We start from the raw sequence: 17,308 nt of genomic DNA on the forward strand, positions 1-17,308 counted from the left end.
AACTTGTGTTTTGGGGGCTGACATCAACCTACTGTGATGCTCCCATACCATTTTCATTCAGAAATTGAATAAAAACATTTGATCACTCCATCAGCTTGAATTATATTTGAATGGCTCATCAAATTTCTAGGCAACCTTAGTAAATTATAATTTCTAGCACTATAACTATGGGTTAAAACTCTCAGAACATCTACACATTACGTACAACTCTTACTCCGTAATTAGGAATGCATAGTAGTTGATTGCCTCTTATTCTGGCCCACTCTAAGTCTTCTAAGAGACCTTTTCCTTGTTCCAGAGTCTTCCACTGACATCTTGGATCTGGAATTCCTGAAGACTGGTCTTGCAAGTAAAGGCTGATGCAAATAAGGCATTTGGTACCTCAGCCTCTTCCATGTCCTGTGCCCCATTCAGCAGCAGGGTCACACTTTCCATGGCCTTCCTTTTGTCACCTCTATACTTATAGAAGCATTTCTTGTTGTCTTTGACATCGATGGCCAGATTCAACTCCAGCTGGGCTTTGACTTTCCTAACCACATTTCTACATGCTTGGACTGTGTCTCTGTATTCTGTCCAGGTTGCCTGCACCTGCTTCCACCCTCTGTGTACTCTATGTTAGAGTTTGGCCAGGAGCTCCTTGTTCATCCATGCAAGCCTCCTGGCATTTTTGCCTCAGTTCCTGCTCATTGAGCTTGGAGAAGATGGTCCTTGACTATCAGTCAGCTTTCTTAAACATGAAGCTGCTTCTAGCTGTCTGTACAAGAAGCTGTAGGTGTTTTCTGCACTATTGTGTTGACATCAGGGCAAAACTTTCAAGTGCATAGAGAACAGTTGTTATTAAACAGCTTTCAACAAAAAATATTTGAGGAGTTGCATTTTTCTTAAACTTTTCAAAATCATAGCTACAGGAAATGGAACAGGGAAGTAAGATTTTTTCACTTCATTCCCACATTCAGTATTTTGAAAGCCTGTATTACACATCCTTGCATTCTGATCTTTACAACTCTGTAGAAAGAGTTTTGGAAAAATATTATATTATTTGTAGGTTTTGCTCCAGCATCAACAATAGCATCATTATTTTTCCCTTTCTAGTAACACATTGTAAACCACCAAACTGAAATTGCTGCTTAACAACACATTCTTCATAGCTTCTGAAAAATGAAGGAGTGGTGCAGACATGATCATGGGTTTTTCTGGACTTCACAGAGCTGCCAAGCCTAATCTGCCGAGGCCTTGAAAGTGACCCACTGCAGGTGGTGACATTTCTCATAAGCCATCAGAATAGTCATGTGTCCCAGGAGGCACATTAAAAGGAAAATTGAAGCAATAGAGATAGCACAGCAGTATTTTAAACACGTGGGATAAATCACATCCTGTAGAAAAGTGGATGTTCAATTCCTAACATCTGTGCAGTGTTAATATTCTTCATGGTATAAAACTGATGTCAACGAATTGTTAACATTGCATCTTTCTCAATATCAAAACTCCCAGAAGTTTGGGATTATGATTACTGTTCTCCTTCCCATAGTCATCACTGACTAGAAGTTCGATTAGCAGGATCAGGTCTCCAAGGAATGTTTACCAGGCAATCTTCTCAACAGTATACCAGGTCCTTCCAGATCAAAATTGAGGCACTTTTTCATATTAATATTCAGAAACTTCAAAAACTGTTACCCAACAACTGTTTACCTGGTAAGCTGACAAATGAGTTACTCCTTCACCTTCCAAAGCTGTCATTCAAATTTTGCATTTAGAAACTGGGTGGGACAGAAATTGGAAAGAAATATATTCTCTTCTTACCTCCCACTGTTCCATCAAAGAAGCCATAATGTAAAAAAGTGGAAGATAATTGTAGAGGTTGAAAAAAATTTATAATAATGTTTCTGTTTTCTGTTTTCAAAATATTAACCACAAATTGAGTTATCATAACAATTCTTCTTAATTGCAATAAACATTGCAGTAGCATTTATTAAAAACAGATTTCTATTATTATAGTTTTAAATCTTGGTAATAGTCACATCCAAGAAGCCTCTTGGTTTCTTTCTCCAATTTATTGTTCTTGAGAAAAGAACAGCTATTAACTGGGAAATATTTTGATATTTCTGTACTTCCCAAGTACTATTTAGGTATATTTTTGTGGACAGACCACTTACTTGTATCCTCTGGCAATGGAATTCATACTCGGAAGAAATAATATCTGATCGATGCTTGAATAGGAAACATCTAGAAAGTTTTAATCAGGTGTCTTGCTATTTGCAGAAACCTCCCTTTCACAGGGGTACCGCAAAACTCAGAGCCCCACATTATACTTTTCTCTGATGCTAGTCAGCACTAAAAAGAACCCCTTTGAATACCTGATGTTAGCCTTGAGGGTTAGCTTGGCTTGGACCAGGCAGAAACTTGTCTACCTGGTGTCACAGAACAAGTGCAAACTCATTTTGACAATCCCACTTCCTTGTCTCTTTGGAGATCACATTAATGTATAAACCTAACAGCAACTCAGATACACTTTCAGAGAAGATATGTCATTCACTGGGTATATCAGACTAGGAGATTCTGAAACGCATTTAAAACATCCCAAGATCTTATATCTCAGAACCTCCTCTACAAACTTTCACCTGCTGAAAGGAACCAGTTTGGAAAAAAAGTGGATGTGTGTGGGGAGAAAAGGTGGTGGCAGCCAGGCAAATTCTGGAAAAAAAAAAAAAAAAAACGAAAAAAAAAAATGCTGAGATTAATTTCAAGAACATCCAGGTTTTCTGCAGGGAAGCTGAATGCTACGCCTGCACGAGGCAGGAGCACCAGTTTGCCAAGCCCCTGCTCCACTGGAAGCCTTCCCGTCTTGCTGTCCTTGCACATCCTTGCAACCATCCTTGGTTGATGCACAAGGACAGAGCTCCATCCTCTGCCAGACCTCCTGCTCTGCCTCTCCATCCCAGGGGAGGAGATTTGACTGGCAGCCACTGTGTCCCTGCAGCAGCCAGAGGACAGGGGAGGCCTGGTCTCAGTTGAACTCTCAGTAAGCAAATATGGACATTTCTTTGGTCTGAGTTTATCGGTTGGGCACCTAAGCCAAGGAGCCTGGGTCTAGCCCTAAGCCTGCTAAGCATATTTACTAGAAAAGGCATGAAAACCGGTCTAACCTCTCCAGCTTTGCTGAATGATCAAGTTATTTCAGTATTTAAGATGCCTTATTTAGCAATCTTGACCCAATTTACAAATTTCTTGCTGCTTTGACTAATCCTGCCGACTTGAACAGCAAAGTCTTAGCTTGCAGACAAACCTTAAGCTACAGAATGCAAATACATTATTAAAGAATTGTTTACAAGGATCCCTTAAAATAGAGGCTGGACATCACCTGCACTGCATAAACGTTGTTATAAACACCCAAGTCAAGACACAAATCTTCTTTTCCAGTATTCAGTCATTACGGCTAAAATTAAGCTGCTTAGCACAATAAGGAAAATATGAACCATGCAGTAAGCACAGTATATTTCCAATGTCAGCCCTGTAACCTGAGATGAAAAGATGTGAATTCTTTTCCACTCGTCAATGAGTTCAAGGGTGAAGGAGCTATTTCCCTCTTCTGCTAATACAGACACGTGCAACACAGTGATGGAGTCTATTTAGAGATCTGCTTTCTATTGCAAAGTTGCTGACGGTGCTCTCTGAGCTGCAGCAGTAACTGAATCCGATACAAATTCAGCCACTGGGGATTCAGCAGTGGCTGGGAGTCTTGACTCAGGGCTCACCTTTTGCCTCCTTTTCCCATGCCTATTATATGATGCTGTAATTGACTGAAAATAGAATTGTACAGTTCCACAGTTTCCAGATCCGAAATTTAATTTCTTGAAGATATAGGGGAATCTTTGATCCATTTTGTTCAGAAATACCACAGCAAAGTAAGAAAAGGATAACATATGGATTGTTTTCTTTTTCAGTTCTGCACTTACACAGTCTTGTTTCAAATGCAACATAATATATACATATAAATATATATGTATATATACACACCGTGTATAGGGTGTATCTAGAATGAAGAAATTGTCACCCTGGCCCCACAACCAGTGACCAAGGTCCAGTTCTGAGAAAACTACATAAGGAGACAAATCAAAATAGGCAGTTGGGAAAACAGCAAGATAGGCAGAACAGTTGTAAGTGGGAAAAATTACTTTCCACCTATGTTTTTAACTGTAGTAGATACACTTAATATGTATGTTAACTTAATTACATATACTAACTTACATGCACATGACAGATTCTGGAATTAGTCTCCTAGATGAGCATCTATAATGTTACCATATCAAATTATCTTGTGCCTGTAACACATTCTTTTTGTTTTCAATTGCTCTGTTTTAAAACTAGGAATGTGTCACAAAGAGACAGACTGTACCGTTTGCTTCTTATAGAAGTGGCACACTGGTGATGAGAGTAAATTGTTTTTTATCCTGTCTCAGGGTTTATTTCTGGGAGTATCAGGAGATTTTTCTCCTCTGCTGTGAAAAGGCTCAAAAAAATGTTCTGCAGGGGAGAAAACCATTTAATTCTGCATTAATTTGACATGACTACGCACTTGGAATCATTGGCTTGCATTATTATTCTGGTGGGTTTGCAGAAAGAAAGGTTCACACTGCAAGTTTTTTAATCTTGCCAGTACAAGGAAAATTAACCTGAACAAGGTTCATTGGCTACAAACACAAAGTTTCTGCAAAATTGTAATGTGAAAATTCTATTTTAGGCAGTGTACAAGATGCCTGAAAGTTAAATTTGATTAATTGATGAGAAAAGTAATTTATTTTTACAACTGTCAACTATGAATTAGTGATACTGCTGTTAGGAAGCTTTTTTTTTTTTTTTCTATTTTTCGTATTATTAGAGGAGAGAAACAACTTGTACCAGTTCATCAGAGACTCTGCTAGGAGTGCGTAGCAGCACAATTATATTTTTCTGTTGCTATCTAATTTATTTTTTATTTTGATTGGAAAAGTAACACTGACTTTGCATATATACAGTATCCTAAATCATGCTGGTTTGTAATACTATTGGGATTTTTGATTTCTTCTAGATTAAAAATTTCCATTTTAAGCGAAAATCCCTTTCCAGACTGCCCATTTCCTATCTTTTTATTACCAACAAAATCGTTCTACTAAAAGTGAGATTTTTTTAAAATAAATGTATTTACTTTGTGGTCTTTTTTTTTTTTTTCCCTATGAGCTGTAACTATTAGAATAGATTACCTATGTTTTCTGTAGGTTTGGAAGCATTTGATTCAACTGTAGTTAGTGGAGACTTTTATGCCTAAAGTAAGGATTACACTTATCAGTACATTTTCAGGTACTATCATGTTCTTACAGTAATAACTACAATATTAAATTTCTAAAACTACCAAGAACTGCTCCAAATCAAACCAAAGATGTAGTGTCTACGTCAATTAAAATAATAGGTTTTTAGAGCAGTTCTGTCAAGAATCCATATCTTAAACCTCACTTCTATCAAAACTAGGTTTGGCCTGGTCATGCCATCTTACTTTTGAAAATGTCAAAGTGTTGAGACATAGTGTGTGATTTTTGGATGGGCTTTCAGCAAGTCCAAGGTAACCAGAAGCTGTTGTTTCCATACGGACAAGACCTGTTCAGGCCTCAGTTCAAGGTTCTTGTGGTCATTTATAGCACTTACTGCTTTAACTGGCTTGGCACACAGCAGGCTCTGCTCCTTTCCCCTGTGCCACAGGACCTTCATGCAATCTGAGATCTATAGGAGATTATGGGCATCTGACACTGTAAAATAAATCTTGCCTGTAAGAAAGGCCACACTTGCACCATTTTTTGAAAGTAGAAACTTATATATAAAGATACAAACTTTGTTTTAACAGTAGACTCTTAAACAGACTATAGTGATAATCTTTGCCATCCAAGAGCTTCTTTATATGCTGACCCTTAAAACATAACTCTATGTACATGTGGATGTATTTCAGTTTTGTTCACCTTTTCGTGCCAGCATCTTTAAGTTATATGATCACCTGAATGCATCACTGCATTTTAATCACTCAGGTGATTCAAAATGATGGACATATGGAGACCGAGTTACAGTAATTCACCCATGAATATATATCTTCAGCAGAGCAGCAGGGTAGCACTGATATTGTTTTCCTTGTTGGACCCTGACCTCCCCATAACTTTTGGTAGAGCATTATGCTTACCCATCACCGTGGCACAGTCAGGTTTAGCTATGAACTCAGGGGTGTAGTGCAGAGCCTGTTGAGATCAGCAGGGTGGCTCCCACTGCTTTCAGTGAACCATAACTATGGTTCAAACTCCTCACCTCCCCAGCCTCTGTGCTGAACCCAGGCTCCCAAGATATTCCAGGAATAAACCCGTGAAGGATGCCAGTTGTCATGGAATCACGATGGATTTAACCCTCAACTGAAGTGATGTGTAATTGATGAGTTTCCATTCACTGAACCCAGAATCAGCAAACGAGTCTTAAAACTCCAGCATTGGTAAGGAGAGGCACCACAGGAGGGCTTCAACACAGCTTTCCTAGCTCGGCCAGTGGGCAGGGGAGCGCTGTCTCAGAGCAGCCTTAAAAATGTATGAAGCAGCTTGCGTGACAAGGTAAAGATGGAAAGGGTGAGCTCCTCTACGTCACTTTTCTATCATCCTTTCATTATTTATTGACAGTTTTCCTGACTGTAGTTTTTGAATGCAGATTGATTTACATGGTGAGGTCCCTTTTCCCAGTTTTTATATCTTAGACCTTGCATTAAATCGAAACAGGAAGGCCTCAGTTCTGCAGGTGTACTGGCCTTGTGAGGCTGAACACCCGCACGCCTCTCCACAGAGTCTAAATCTATCTGGCCCTGGAGTTAATCAGTTTGTCTTTCCTTACACCATCAGCTCAACAGTGGAGAGGTCCTTAAAAATTTGTCAGATCTCCTTAAAGTTACTTCTGAAAGGTACAAAGCATCTGACAGATCTTTTAAAAGCACGGCACTGTCTGAAAGACCAAAGTGCTATGTAGAGAAATACAAACCAAAATTGTGCTTCAAATGCTGTTTCATTAGACTTTTCAGGAGCAGGCAACAATGTGATAATCAAGTCTCCTGGCATTCGGTTAGACAGATGCATAGTGTGTTATGTTGATTTATTACAAATGTATGACCTCAGTTAAACTATGGCAGTCATGCTTTTACTTTAAGACACATTGATTAAGCACTTTTTCTTGGAATTGGATGGCTAAAATCTAAATAACAAAATGAATCATCTTAAAAAAAAATATCCACATTAGCTGGAATCCTCATTTTCAGTCACTTAAACCTAATTTTCACTAAGTATAAATCAATGTACAGTCTTGCTGAAATCAATATAGCTACTCTGATTTATATCAGTAGCAAATTTGGCTTCTGAACTACAGTTTTACTGATACCCTGTTTTTCTTAAGAGATAAGTCCAATGATTGTGGTCAACAGCAACTGTTGACTTTATTTTGCTGTGTGAAACATAGCTGATATTTTTAATGCTTTTATGAAAATGTCAGTTTTAGCAAATTGCAACATGCAGTGTTTAACTAGGTAGTATAGATCTTCAAATCATCTATGAGAGTGCAGTTTTCATGGAGAAAGAAAAATGAAACTCACTGAATAAGTATAGCCTAGCAGGGATGATAGGGAATTCTAATTTCTCCATCAAGAAGAGGGGAACTTGGCATATATTTCCTGGAGTATTTCAGCTGTTTCCTATCTATGCGATCGCAAATGTGAGCAGCATAAAGATGTGATTTTATGCCATCTGCCAAAACATTGTGAAAAGCCCAAAAGATGCAATGGCCTGAGTCACAAAGCCACAAAAGCCAGGTTAGCAGCTGAAATGCATCCAGACAACTTGTTGGCCTCGTTCAGCGTTATACATTCAGTTGGTTTAAAAGTGACCCCCAAATGTTGCGTACTTACAACATTTTCCTTGAGCAGATGAGAAGAGGTTGAAGCTACTCTGAAGAAGGAAAGAGCGCCTGCCTGATCTCACAGCAGCTTCTTTGCTAACGAGAAGGCTCTGCCCTGCCTCCTTACTACCTCCTGTCCCCTTCTGCTGCCTGGCTGTAATTACTGCAGCCTGTAATTTAAAGGAGTGCTTGGACCTTTTGCCTTTTATTCTAGACCACCTTGGAGGGCTTTGCAGCCCAGCCACTTTTCCCAGCTAAGGAGGCAGGAGGGCAGAGCCAGTGCTGAGCTTTTCTCTGAGGCACCACCGGGCCTCAGAGACCTCGATCAGCCGAGCGAGGTGCAGAGCTGACCCTCTTTTCCCCACTGCTTGTCTGAGCAGGACACGGGAACAAAGTAACCAAAGAGCTGGCTTTATTGCTCATTGAGTGTGTTTATACGTGATATTGCAGGATGCTTTGAGCCTTGCAGGTCTGGCTCTCAGCCTGTTGGTGTGCGAATGATTGCAGCATGGTGCAGACTGTTCTGCAGGTTCCCGCCTGTGTCTGGACATCTGGAGATGGACAGCAAGGGAGCACCAGCCAGTTTCAAACACTGACAGCAGCAATTGTAAGAAATGCTATTGCTGCTATCAGTCCAGCTTCAGATCAAGCTGCTGCTAAGAAAGCTTTGCTTGCTAGCTTTTAATGATGTGTCAGTTTTTGAAGTGACAAAGACCTCTGAACATTGCATGTGCTCTTTTTTTCATCAAACCTCTCACCTTGGCCTTGCAAACTCTCCACCCTTCCCTGGTTTCTAATATAAGCTTTTCTGATATGTAGTCTTTTTCCTGAAAAGCAGCCTGTGAGTATCAGCAAAGGTTTCACTGGTTTATTCACTGTGCTAGTGAGCTGTAAAACCCCACTAAAATTTTTAATCATTGTAAACCTGAACTTAAAGCTATCTATCAGCAGCTCTATTTCCCGTGTTTCCTTTCAAAGTAGAACACAATATCCCATCAGTGCTTCCTCTTTCAAACTCAGGACAAACCAAGTGGTGCCCAGCACAGTGGCACTCTATATTCACCAGCACTTGTGCACCCCCAGATAGCTTTAAGAGCTTTTTTTTACCAACTCATCTATTGAAGGAAGATGTATGAATGCCCTATTCACCCAGTCTTATTCTTACCTTTCTTAAATAAAATATCCTCTCATAGTCACCAGTGGTACTTCATAAACTTTTTGAAAAAAATATTTCAAATAGCTTGGAATTTCCTTCACATGGCAACAAAAACTTGAAAATCCTCAGGCAGTCATCATCACTGAGGATATCTGTGCTGAAGTGATGTGAAGACAAATTGCTTTTATTTTAGTGGAAGTTATGAATCACAATAAAATGCATATAGCTGTCATGTCACAACTTTGTAAGAGAATCTTTTTTTGCAGTCTGTGGTGATCTTTATATTGAATATAGCACAAATCCTTAGATTTTTGTGGAGCAGATGAAAGCAAAAATATTTGCAAGCTCTCTGACATTTGAAAGAGGTATGAGGTAAATCTTTGGGGAGAAAAGAGTGGATCTCAGCTTGGGTTAGTTCTGCAAACAGGACAGTTATCCTGAATAAAATCCCAGAAAAGCTGAGCAGTTATGTTTTTCCCTCCATGTAGCCTGTCAAATTCATCTCAACCCTTCCCGTATGTGAAGGTGGCCTCCAGAAGCAGCATAAAACTATTTATTGTTTTGGCAAAACATTTTATAACAGTTTAGTTTTACTGAAATAAGGGTAAATAATTTTTGCCCGGTCCTGCATTAACTCAGAAAATACTCCCTTTTTAGTGTAATGTATTCTTTATAGTAAATATCAAAATAAGTGACTTTTAGCATTTGTTTACAAATACTTATTAAAGCTAACATTTTGTTAAATTTACTGCACTAAATAATTCGTTAGGAGGCTGACCACTCAGAAAAAAAGACTGAGGAAGCTCTGGCTTAAATTGCTATGTTCCCATTTGACTGGATGTTTATTATTTGTGTACAAGCTCTGTGTTTCTAAATACAGCAAATTTCCCTTTTTAAAAATGCATCAGAAAACCATAGTTTTAGAATGTTGTTGGTACTAATTAAGCCAAAATGCATGAATTATTAAACATGCTCATTTGCAGTGCTCATGCACTTGAAAGGTTTGCTTTTGTTACTAATAAGGCACACACACCGCTGAAAAGAGGTAATTAGAGCATCAAAGGCAATGAACCATCCTGAAACTTCATAATGCTTTGCCCAAAAAAATTATCATTCAGCTGAATAGCAAGAAACCAAAAAATGTCTATACCATTGTGTCCAGAAAGATGAAAACCAAAGTCTTTCCAAGTAACTCCACAGATATGGCAAGAGGCTTTTAATCTTCTCAAAAATACCTTCAGAGTTGATGTAGACATGGCAAAACTGGACTCCTGTGGTTAGATTTCAAAGACTGTGTTTTTAAGTCAGAAACACATTAGTTCTTATAAATCAAAGACTTTTTTCATCCTGTGAAACCGTTTCAATCCTAGCAATGAAGAAAAAATTACATTCCCAAAACTTTTATTTTCCAGTGACTTTAATAATCTGCTTTGTTTTATAAGCAGTTGCAGGGAAAGACACTCCTTGCAGATAAGAAGGAGCGCTGGCACTTTTTATGATAGGAAAATGTGTACACCTTATCAAATAATGAGTGCACTATGTAAGCCATGTCAGAGATTGTGCGTTGCATATCCAGCTCTGCAGAACAAGTTACACTCTCTGGTTTCTCATTACTGCAATCCTGTTGGAACTTCGCCCCCAGACATTTAGAAAATTACAGTAAAATGACTGCATATTGTTTACACAGGTTATTGACTATGCTTTCTTATGTAGATTCAGAGAGGAAAAAAGGTCCTTTTTACATAGCCCGAAGCTCTTTAATACATGTGAGAAATGTCTAGACAGCAGCTTGAAAACCAGCCTTCATCTCTGTAAGGTTCAACACCCAACTTTTTGATAGTCCGCACATATCCATCGCTCTCAAGAAGTAGCGATGTGTTAAGATACAGAAGCATCTCTGGGAGGCAACCGCGGGGGATTGCCAATGAGCCCTGCTCCGGCTGCTGCTCTGCACCAGCTCCTTCCCATGAAGTCAAACGTAAAGAAGAAAATGAAGGAGTAGGAGGGAATGCATGTAAAATGACCCAGCTGGTCTTAATATATCAGCAGGTATAGTGCCGCGTGGCAGCAGCCTGTCACAGGCAGTGTTAGGGTGACAGACATCTTCAGGAAAAGGCCCGTTGTTGCGGAGGAGAGGGATGGGGGTTCAGCACGGAAAATTGGTCCTCTTCTGCTGGGGCTTAGGGCCCCCTATTTCACATGGGGGGCAACCATGGGAGTGTGAGAGAAGTCCCGCTCTCTGTCCATGGGAGTCTCTAAACATCTCTGACAAGACGGAAGGTGTTACTTTGGCACTGTAGTCAGTCACAAAGTTTTCACGCCTACTGTTGCCACCTCAGAGGTGTGCTTTGCTGCCCACCTTCACTGGGGCCCTGACAGCCATACCCCACGCCTGAGGCAATCAAACAAAGGCCTTCACCCCCTTCGTTGGTGGGCAGAAACGGGTACATGGGGGCAGCATCACCCACTCCTACACTCTTGTCTCTCTCCCCCTCAGGGAAGGAACGGGTAGCAATAAGGCTCCTTATTTCAGATACCGCAATGCGGCAAAAGATACAGCCACAGGGAGCAAGTGATACAAGCATTTTCCATCCAGGTTCTCTCCTCCTTGCAGCCCACGGGGAATGGTCTTTGGAGCAAACTACCCCCACAACTGCATTTTGGAAGGACTGGGTCCAAAAGGGAGGGCAGAAGCAAAATAACTGGAGCGCAGCATGGGTGGCCATGGGATTGGAATCAAAGGAGAGGGAACATTCCAGGCCAGGCTGGATGGGGCTCTGAGCAACCAGATCTAGTTGAAGATGTCCCTGCTTATGGCAGGGGGGATTGAACTAGATGACCTTTAAAGGCCCCTTCAAACCCAAACTATTTTATGATTCTATGAGACAGCAAAGCTGTTGAACAGCACGGGATGAATTAGCGCATGTCCACACTGGCCAGTTCATATGTCCATATCCTGATGGACTTTAACCCAGCAGCTGGTATGTTGCTGTCTCAGCTGAAATAGGTCTCATATGGAGAATGTGTTTGGCATGAAAAGTAGCGTAGGAAAATCAGGTAAATGAGGAAAATCACAGTTCATTTTTCAAGTGGCAATCAGTATGATTATAAGCACAAACCTCCCCCTCTTTCTCCAACCTTACGTAAATGTTGCCGTGGTGCATATGCACATCTTACTCTATGGGGGTTAAATACTGTGTACTGTGCATCTCTGTTGGAGATGTAGCTAGAATAAAACATATGGTGTCAGACAGTGCCTGGGGGATTTCTATAGGAGTAAACAGTGATTCTGTCCAAATGTAACTTCTCAGCAATTCTCTGTCTGTCACCTGAAATTATGGATAGGGCAGATGCTGTTAGTCTTTTAGGTAAGATTTGCAGCGCAACTCATATGAGGAAAAAAAAAAAAAGAACTGTTTTAATTTAGATCATTGGGCAGGTTTTAGCTTGGTTAGGAAAAATGAAAATGTTATATATTGTTTTATTACAAAGAAGTGCTTTCCTGGTCTGCTGTTTATGCTACTGGCACAGGTCAGCCTTAATTTCTACTGCCGTAAATAGCTCATGTAGACGCAGGTGTAGTAGTGCCAAGAGTCTTCTACTTTAAACATCCGGGATGCGTCCCACCAGTAAATGAGACTATGGTTTTGATATCAGCCATAAAAAGAAAGCTGTATACTGCAGAGGTCTGTAAAGAAGGGGAAATACTGCTCTTGAATGTGCCTGTAAGAGTGGGGAAAGGGGGAGTTTCATTTAAACGTTAGGCTACGTCACCAAATATTTTTAGAAGGGAATGTCATTATGTGCCTGATTGCCCTTCATTTCTTTGAAGCGACTTTATGAATGTCTATCAGGCAGGGCTAGAATAAATAAGCCATTCTGCTTTCTGTAGCAGGTCTAATACATGTACAGATATGAGGAAGATAACACTTATCCCTGCCTCATTCCAGAGAGCAGGTCCAAGGCCTATCTTTGAACTCAGTAGCTTTGCAAAGGCAAATCCTCCGGACTGAGCAGGCTGCCATCGCCAGGCTCACATAGAAATGCCCAGTAACCAGAGTTAAAAATGAATATGAGGTTTCCTTGACAATACAGAACAGAAAGGAAGGTTGATGTAAGAGCTAGGGTGCCAGCCGCAAAGCATTTTCTAGCCAAAAAACAGCAGCATTTTGATGGCCATAGTGGTAGAAGATCCTTAGTGATTTAAACACAAGGATGATTGATGGTAGGTAAATGTTGTTATATTAGCACAAGAATGTTTTTTTGCTTTATTCAGAAATCTCTTTAAAATTTTATCCCTAATACTCATGCATCCATTTCAAATAATTCAGTTGTTCTACTCTAGATTGGAGGTGATTAATCATAATTGTGAAGATTCAATCATTTAAAATAGAAAACAGAAACAGGAAATCTACCAAGCCTCCACATTTTCCAAGTTTTGACAAATGAAAATCAATATTTTTTTCTTTTAGGATTTTGATAAAAGCTTCCTGGTCTTTTCAGTTTATCTTCTCCATGCTGTGAGCTCATGTAAAACACATCACACTTCTCATTATGGTCATTCTGTTATGAAAACAAATATTAATAGTGAATTCTTAGGGATCTGCCCAAAAGGAGTTTGTTGACCCATTACCCTTGGTTCTGTAAGACTGCAGTGCAGTAAATGGCTGACAAACAATACATCATTTATAAACACTGCAACTGGATTGAATACAGATACTCTGCCTTGGTGGCAAAATCCACTGGCTTGGCTCCTCTAAGTCAGCAGGTGAGCATAATACAGCATGTGACCATAAATAAGGACCTTTTTTTCACTTTTGCCTCCCCAGGTGATCTCATGCATTTGCCACCCTACCTTAGGATGGACTTTTTATTGAACCGTGGCGTGCAGGGCACGAGCAGAGACCTGGGTTTGGGGCAAGCCTGCTTAGAGCCGCAGAAAAGCCGAACCTTGAAGCGTCCCACCGTCCTGGAGCCGATCCCCATGGAGACGTCCTCCACGAGAGAAGTACAGTCTTGGCAACCTGGTGCTGTGGCGACATTACCTCAGCGAGAAGGAGCTGAGCTGGGACAGGCAGCAAAAATGAGCAGCTCCCAAGAATCCCTGCTGGACTCCCGGGGCCACTTAAAAGGAAACAATCCCTACGCAAAATCTTACACCCTGGTATAACAAAAAGAGCATGGCTGGACAGTGGCTGTAAATATTTACACTGAAAAAATCCAATGAAAGCTACCTTTTTTTTATTGAATTCCAATATTTATAATTAAAGAAGAAGATTGCCAAAATATTTGACAAAAAAAAAATAATAATATGAACGACAGACAGTGCAAAGACTCTCTTGCTTTTTTTCTGTCTGAGTGTGAGCTTCATCTGACTGGACATCTGAATTTTTGGGTAAAAGAGTCCAGTTTTCTGATCTTCACAAACGTTTGTGTTTTTACTGATTTTCTACGAAGTGCATGGAGACTTAACTAATACATTTTAACTGGAAGTTCCATCAGACTAGATTTAAAAAGAAAAAAAAATCACACACACACACAAAATATCACCCTATTTGTGAATTCAACAGAAACATTGATTTGAAAAAAAAAAGTCTTTCGTCATGTTTGCACTTTTTTTTTTTTAATTAGAAAATGGGTCCTTGATTGTTCTTTTTTGTTGTCAATTAGGAAGAGTGATGTCAGTGGAGTAAGGGCATTGATTTGTTTTTGGTTTTTTTTTAAATATTAATTTAATGAGACACTCTTTGCATTTTGTCTATGCGAAATAAAAGGGTCTTCTGCCTTTATTTGTGATGTCTTCTTCCATTACCTCCTGCAGTATTTGGTTTTCCCACAGTGTAATAACTGTGTCAATACCGTACTCTGAACAATGTCTTCTTGTACCTTGGGCAGAAAAGGAAAGCAGGGGCCATATCGTTGAGAAAAAAAATAAAAATGGGGTTCCCTTACCCACAGCTTTTTTGCTACCATGGGGCAGAAAACCAGAACGACGCAAGTCCCAAGTGCTCTGAATCAAACTCACACGGGACTCTCCGCACTCGCTTTATCTGCCACCGGGAAGCTTTCGTTTGGCCTCAGTATTTTTTGGATTAGGAGAAATGTGTCGATGTTACTTTACTTACTCCCTAGGAATGGATCTTTGGTCCATTTGGGAGTAGCACTTACAGAAATTAGTTGCTTACATAAGGACTGAGGAACGAAAAAAATTCAGTTTTTCCCGTAAGAGGAGAAAGAAGAGGAAAAAGTTATTCTGGGTCTAAGATAAATGTGGCTTTCTTTAGAGGAAAAAATCTTTTCATGGAGGACCTGTCAGCTCGTATTACTTTGTTGCATCTTTGATTACATGAGAAGTAATACTGGTTGTTTTATACCAAGCGTAAATGATTGAGTACCACAGCCGATGGGTTTAATACAACTGCCTTCAAGCCACCTGGCTAAGTGTCTTGTATGTGTCCTGGCCACCTTGGTGTGCCCTGACCAGGAGAACATGGTGCAGAACATCCCAAGTTGGTGCTGATGCAAACACGCTGTTCAGCACTGGCTGGAAATATTAACTGGGTTCTGAAAGCAATTCAAATCGGTAAGTTTGAGCAGGCTGAGGAACCCTTGTAATTTCCCTGGCTGGTGACAGTGTGGGCACTGCTAGTGCCAATATTTCTGCACCATGCTCAATTCAACTTGTTTTAGAATAGAAAAATGCAGTTCTGTATAATTACTATTATTAATGTAATTATGTTGCTATAAGGGCACTGAATTAGCGAAGTACTTAAGTGACTTGAAATGAATCAAGTTGTACTTTCATCCTTAGCTCTGTCAAGCCCAAATGCTAAAGACCCGGAAAGTCCTACAGGAGAAGCCAAATGAAGACATCCTTGAGGTATGTACTTCTTACAGACCTACAGAGAAGTGCTGAGATGTCACTCAGATAAAGAACCATTTCCCATCTAGTTTGACTATATGACCAATATGGTGATAAAGCAGATGAGAAAAGAAAGATAAGAAAACAAAACAGAAACAAAAATAAACAAAAATAAACACATAACTTTTATCTCCATAAAAAATAAAGCATAGTAAAAAATTAAGAATTGCCTATTAAGTATTTCCAAAAAGAATGAACAAACTGTGTTAAAAAATACTAAATTATTCATTTGCTTTGGGTTTTTTTTTTAATCATATAGAAACATTTTCCTCATACAAAACTCATGTAAGCTTGCAGAAATAAATCTATTTTACTATTTCCCATTGAGAAACTCCACAGAAAACTTGATTTTTATTTCATTTTTGGGCAACCCAGTTATTTTTGTTTCCCACAAGGCTCGTTGCAGTGTGCTTAGCTTGAGCTGGATGAGGCACTAGCACTGCATTTACAAATGAAAATGTATCTTCTCAGTAGCATTCAGAACTTTCAAGTCTCCATCTTCCATTCAAGCTTCCTTCTTGTCCTCTGAAAAAGAAGACAAAAAGCTTTTGGGCAAAATCAAGGCTTCATCCATTTGTTCCCATGGCTGTTGGCTTCCCTCAAGCACAGAGACGTATGTCCCACAGCAGCACTCCCCACCAAAACTCGCCTTCAGTGACAGACAAGAATGAGCATAAGATGGAGGGAGGAAATATTCACATTCTAAGCTCCTGGTGACTGCTGATAGTAGAAATATTCCAACATCTCCCTAAATCTACATTTGCCTGACAATCTGGAAAGTGCCTACTGTTCTTGACTTAACAGGGCTCCCTCCTCATCTGTATTCAGTATGCCTGGTAATATTCGGCCTCCTTATGAAGATGCCTTTGGGGGCCTCATATTCAAAGAAATTCATGGCAAGTCTCCTGCTGGTTAAAATCAGAGTGGAAATGGGCTGCTGCTCAGCACACGGAGGCTCAGACCTGCAGGGTGCCTGGCTCCATGCCCTGGCTCCAGCCAGTTCTTCAGCACGCAAAACTGTAAACATGTGCATGGTCCCCTTGGCTTGAGGGTTTTGTTGGCTTTTAATTTTCCAAACAGCACTGGAGCTGTAGAGGTAGTTAAACATGTAACAGAAGCTTTAAGGAAATTCCTGTCCCACCCTCATCCGGCTAAGGTTTGGAGGTAGAAGTAATCTCTTTTTTTCAGATCCATACAGCTGGGAGCAGTCAAGTCCCTGCAGGTTTGTAGGATGAAAATAAAACACACCGATGTGTCCCTGCCAGCATCACTGTAAACGCTTGGCTGTAAAA

General features: G+C 40.0%; 1 protein-coding gene across 1 annotated transcript in view; it reads left to right on the forward strand.

Moving 5' to 3' along the window:
- The window catches only part of DSCAM (DS cell adhesion molecule), a 471,903-nt gene extending 457,047 nt beyond the window's left edge, over positions 1 to 14,856 (forward strand). The window contains exon 33 of the mRNA XM_082049341.1: positions 13,924 to 14,856. Coding sequence (XP_081905467.1) covers positions 13,924 to 14,264 — 341 coding nt within the window. The 3' untranslated portion in view covers positions 14,265 to 14,856. The remainder of the gene's footprint in view (positions 1 to 13,923) is intronic.
- The last annotated feature ends 2,452 nt before the right edge of the window (positions 14,857 to 17,308 follow it).

This window comes from Streptopelia decaocto (assembly GCF_964273445.1).
Source record: "Streptopelia decaocto genome assembly, chromosome: 1".
Taxonomy (NCBI): domain Eukaryota; kingdom Metazoa; phylum Chordata; class Aves; order Columbiformes; family Columbidae; genus Streptopelia; species Streptopelia decaocto.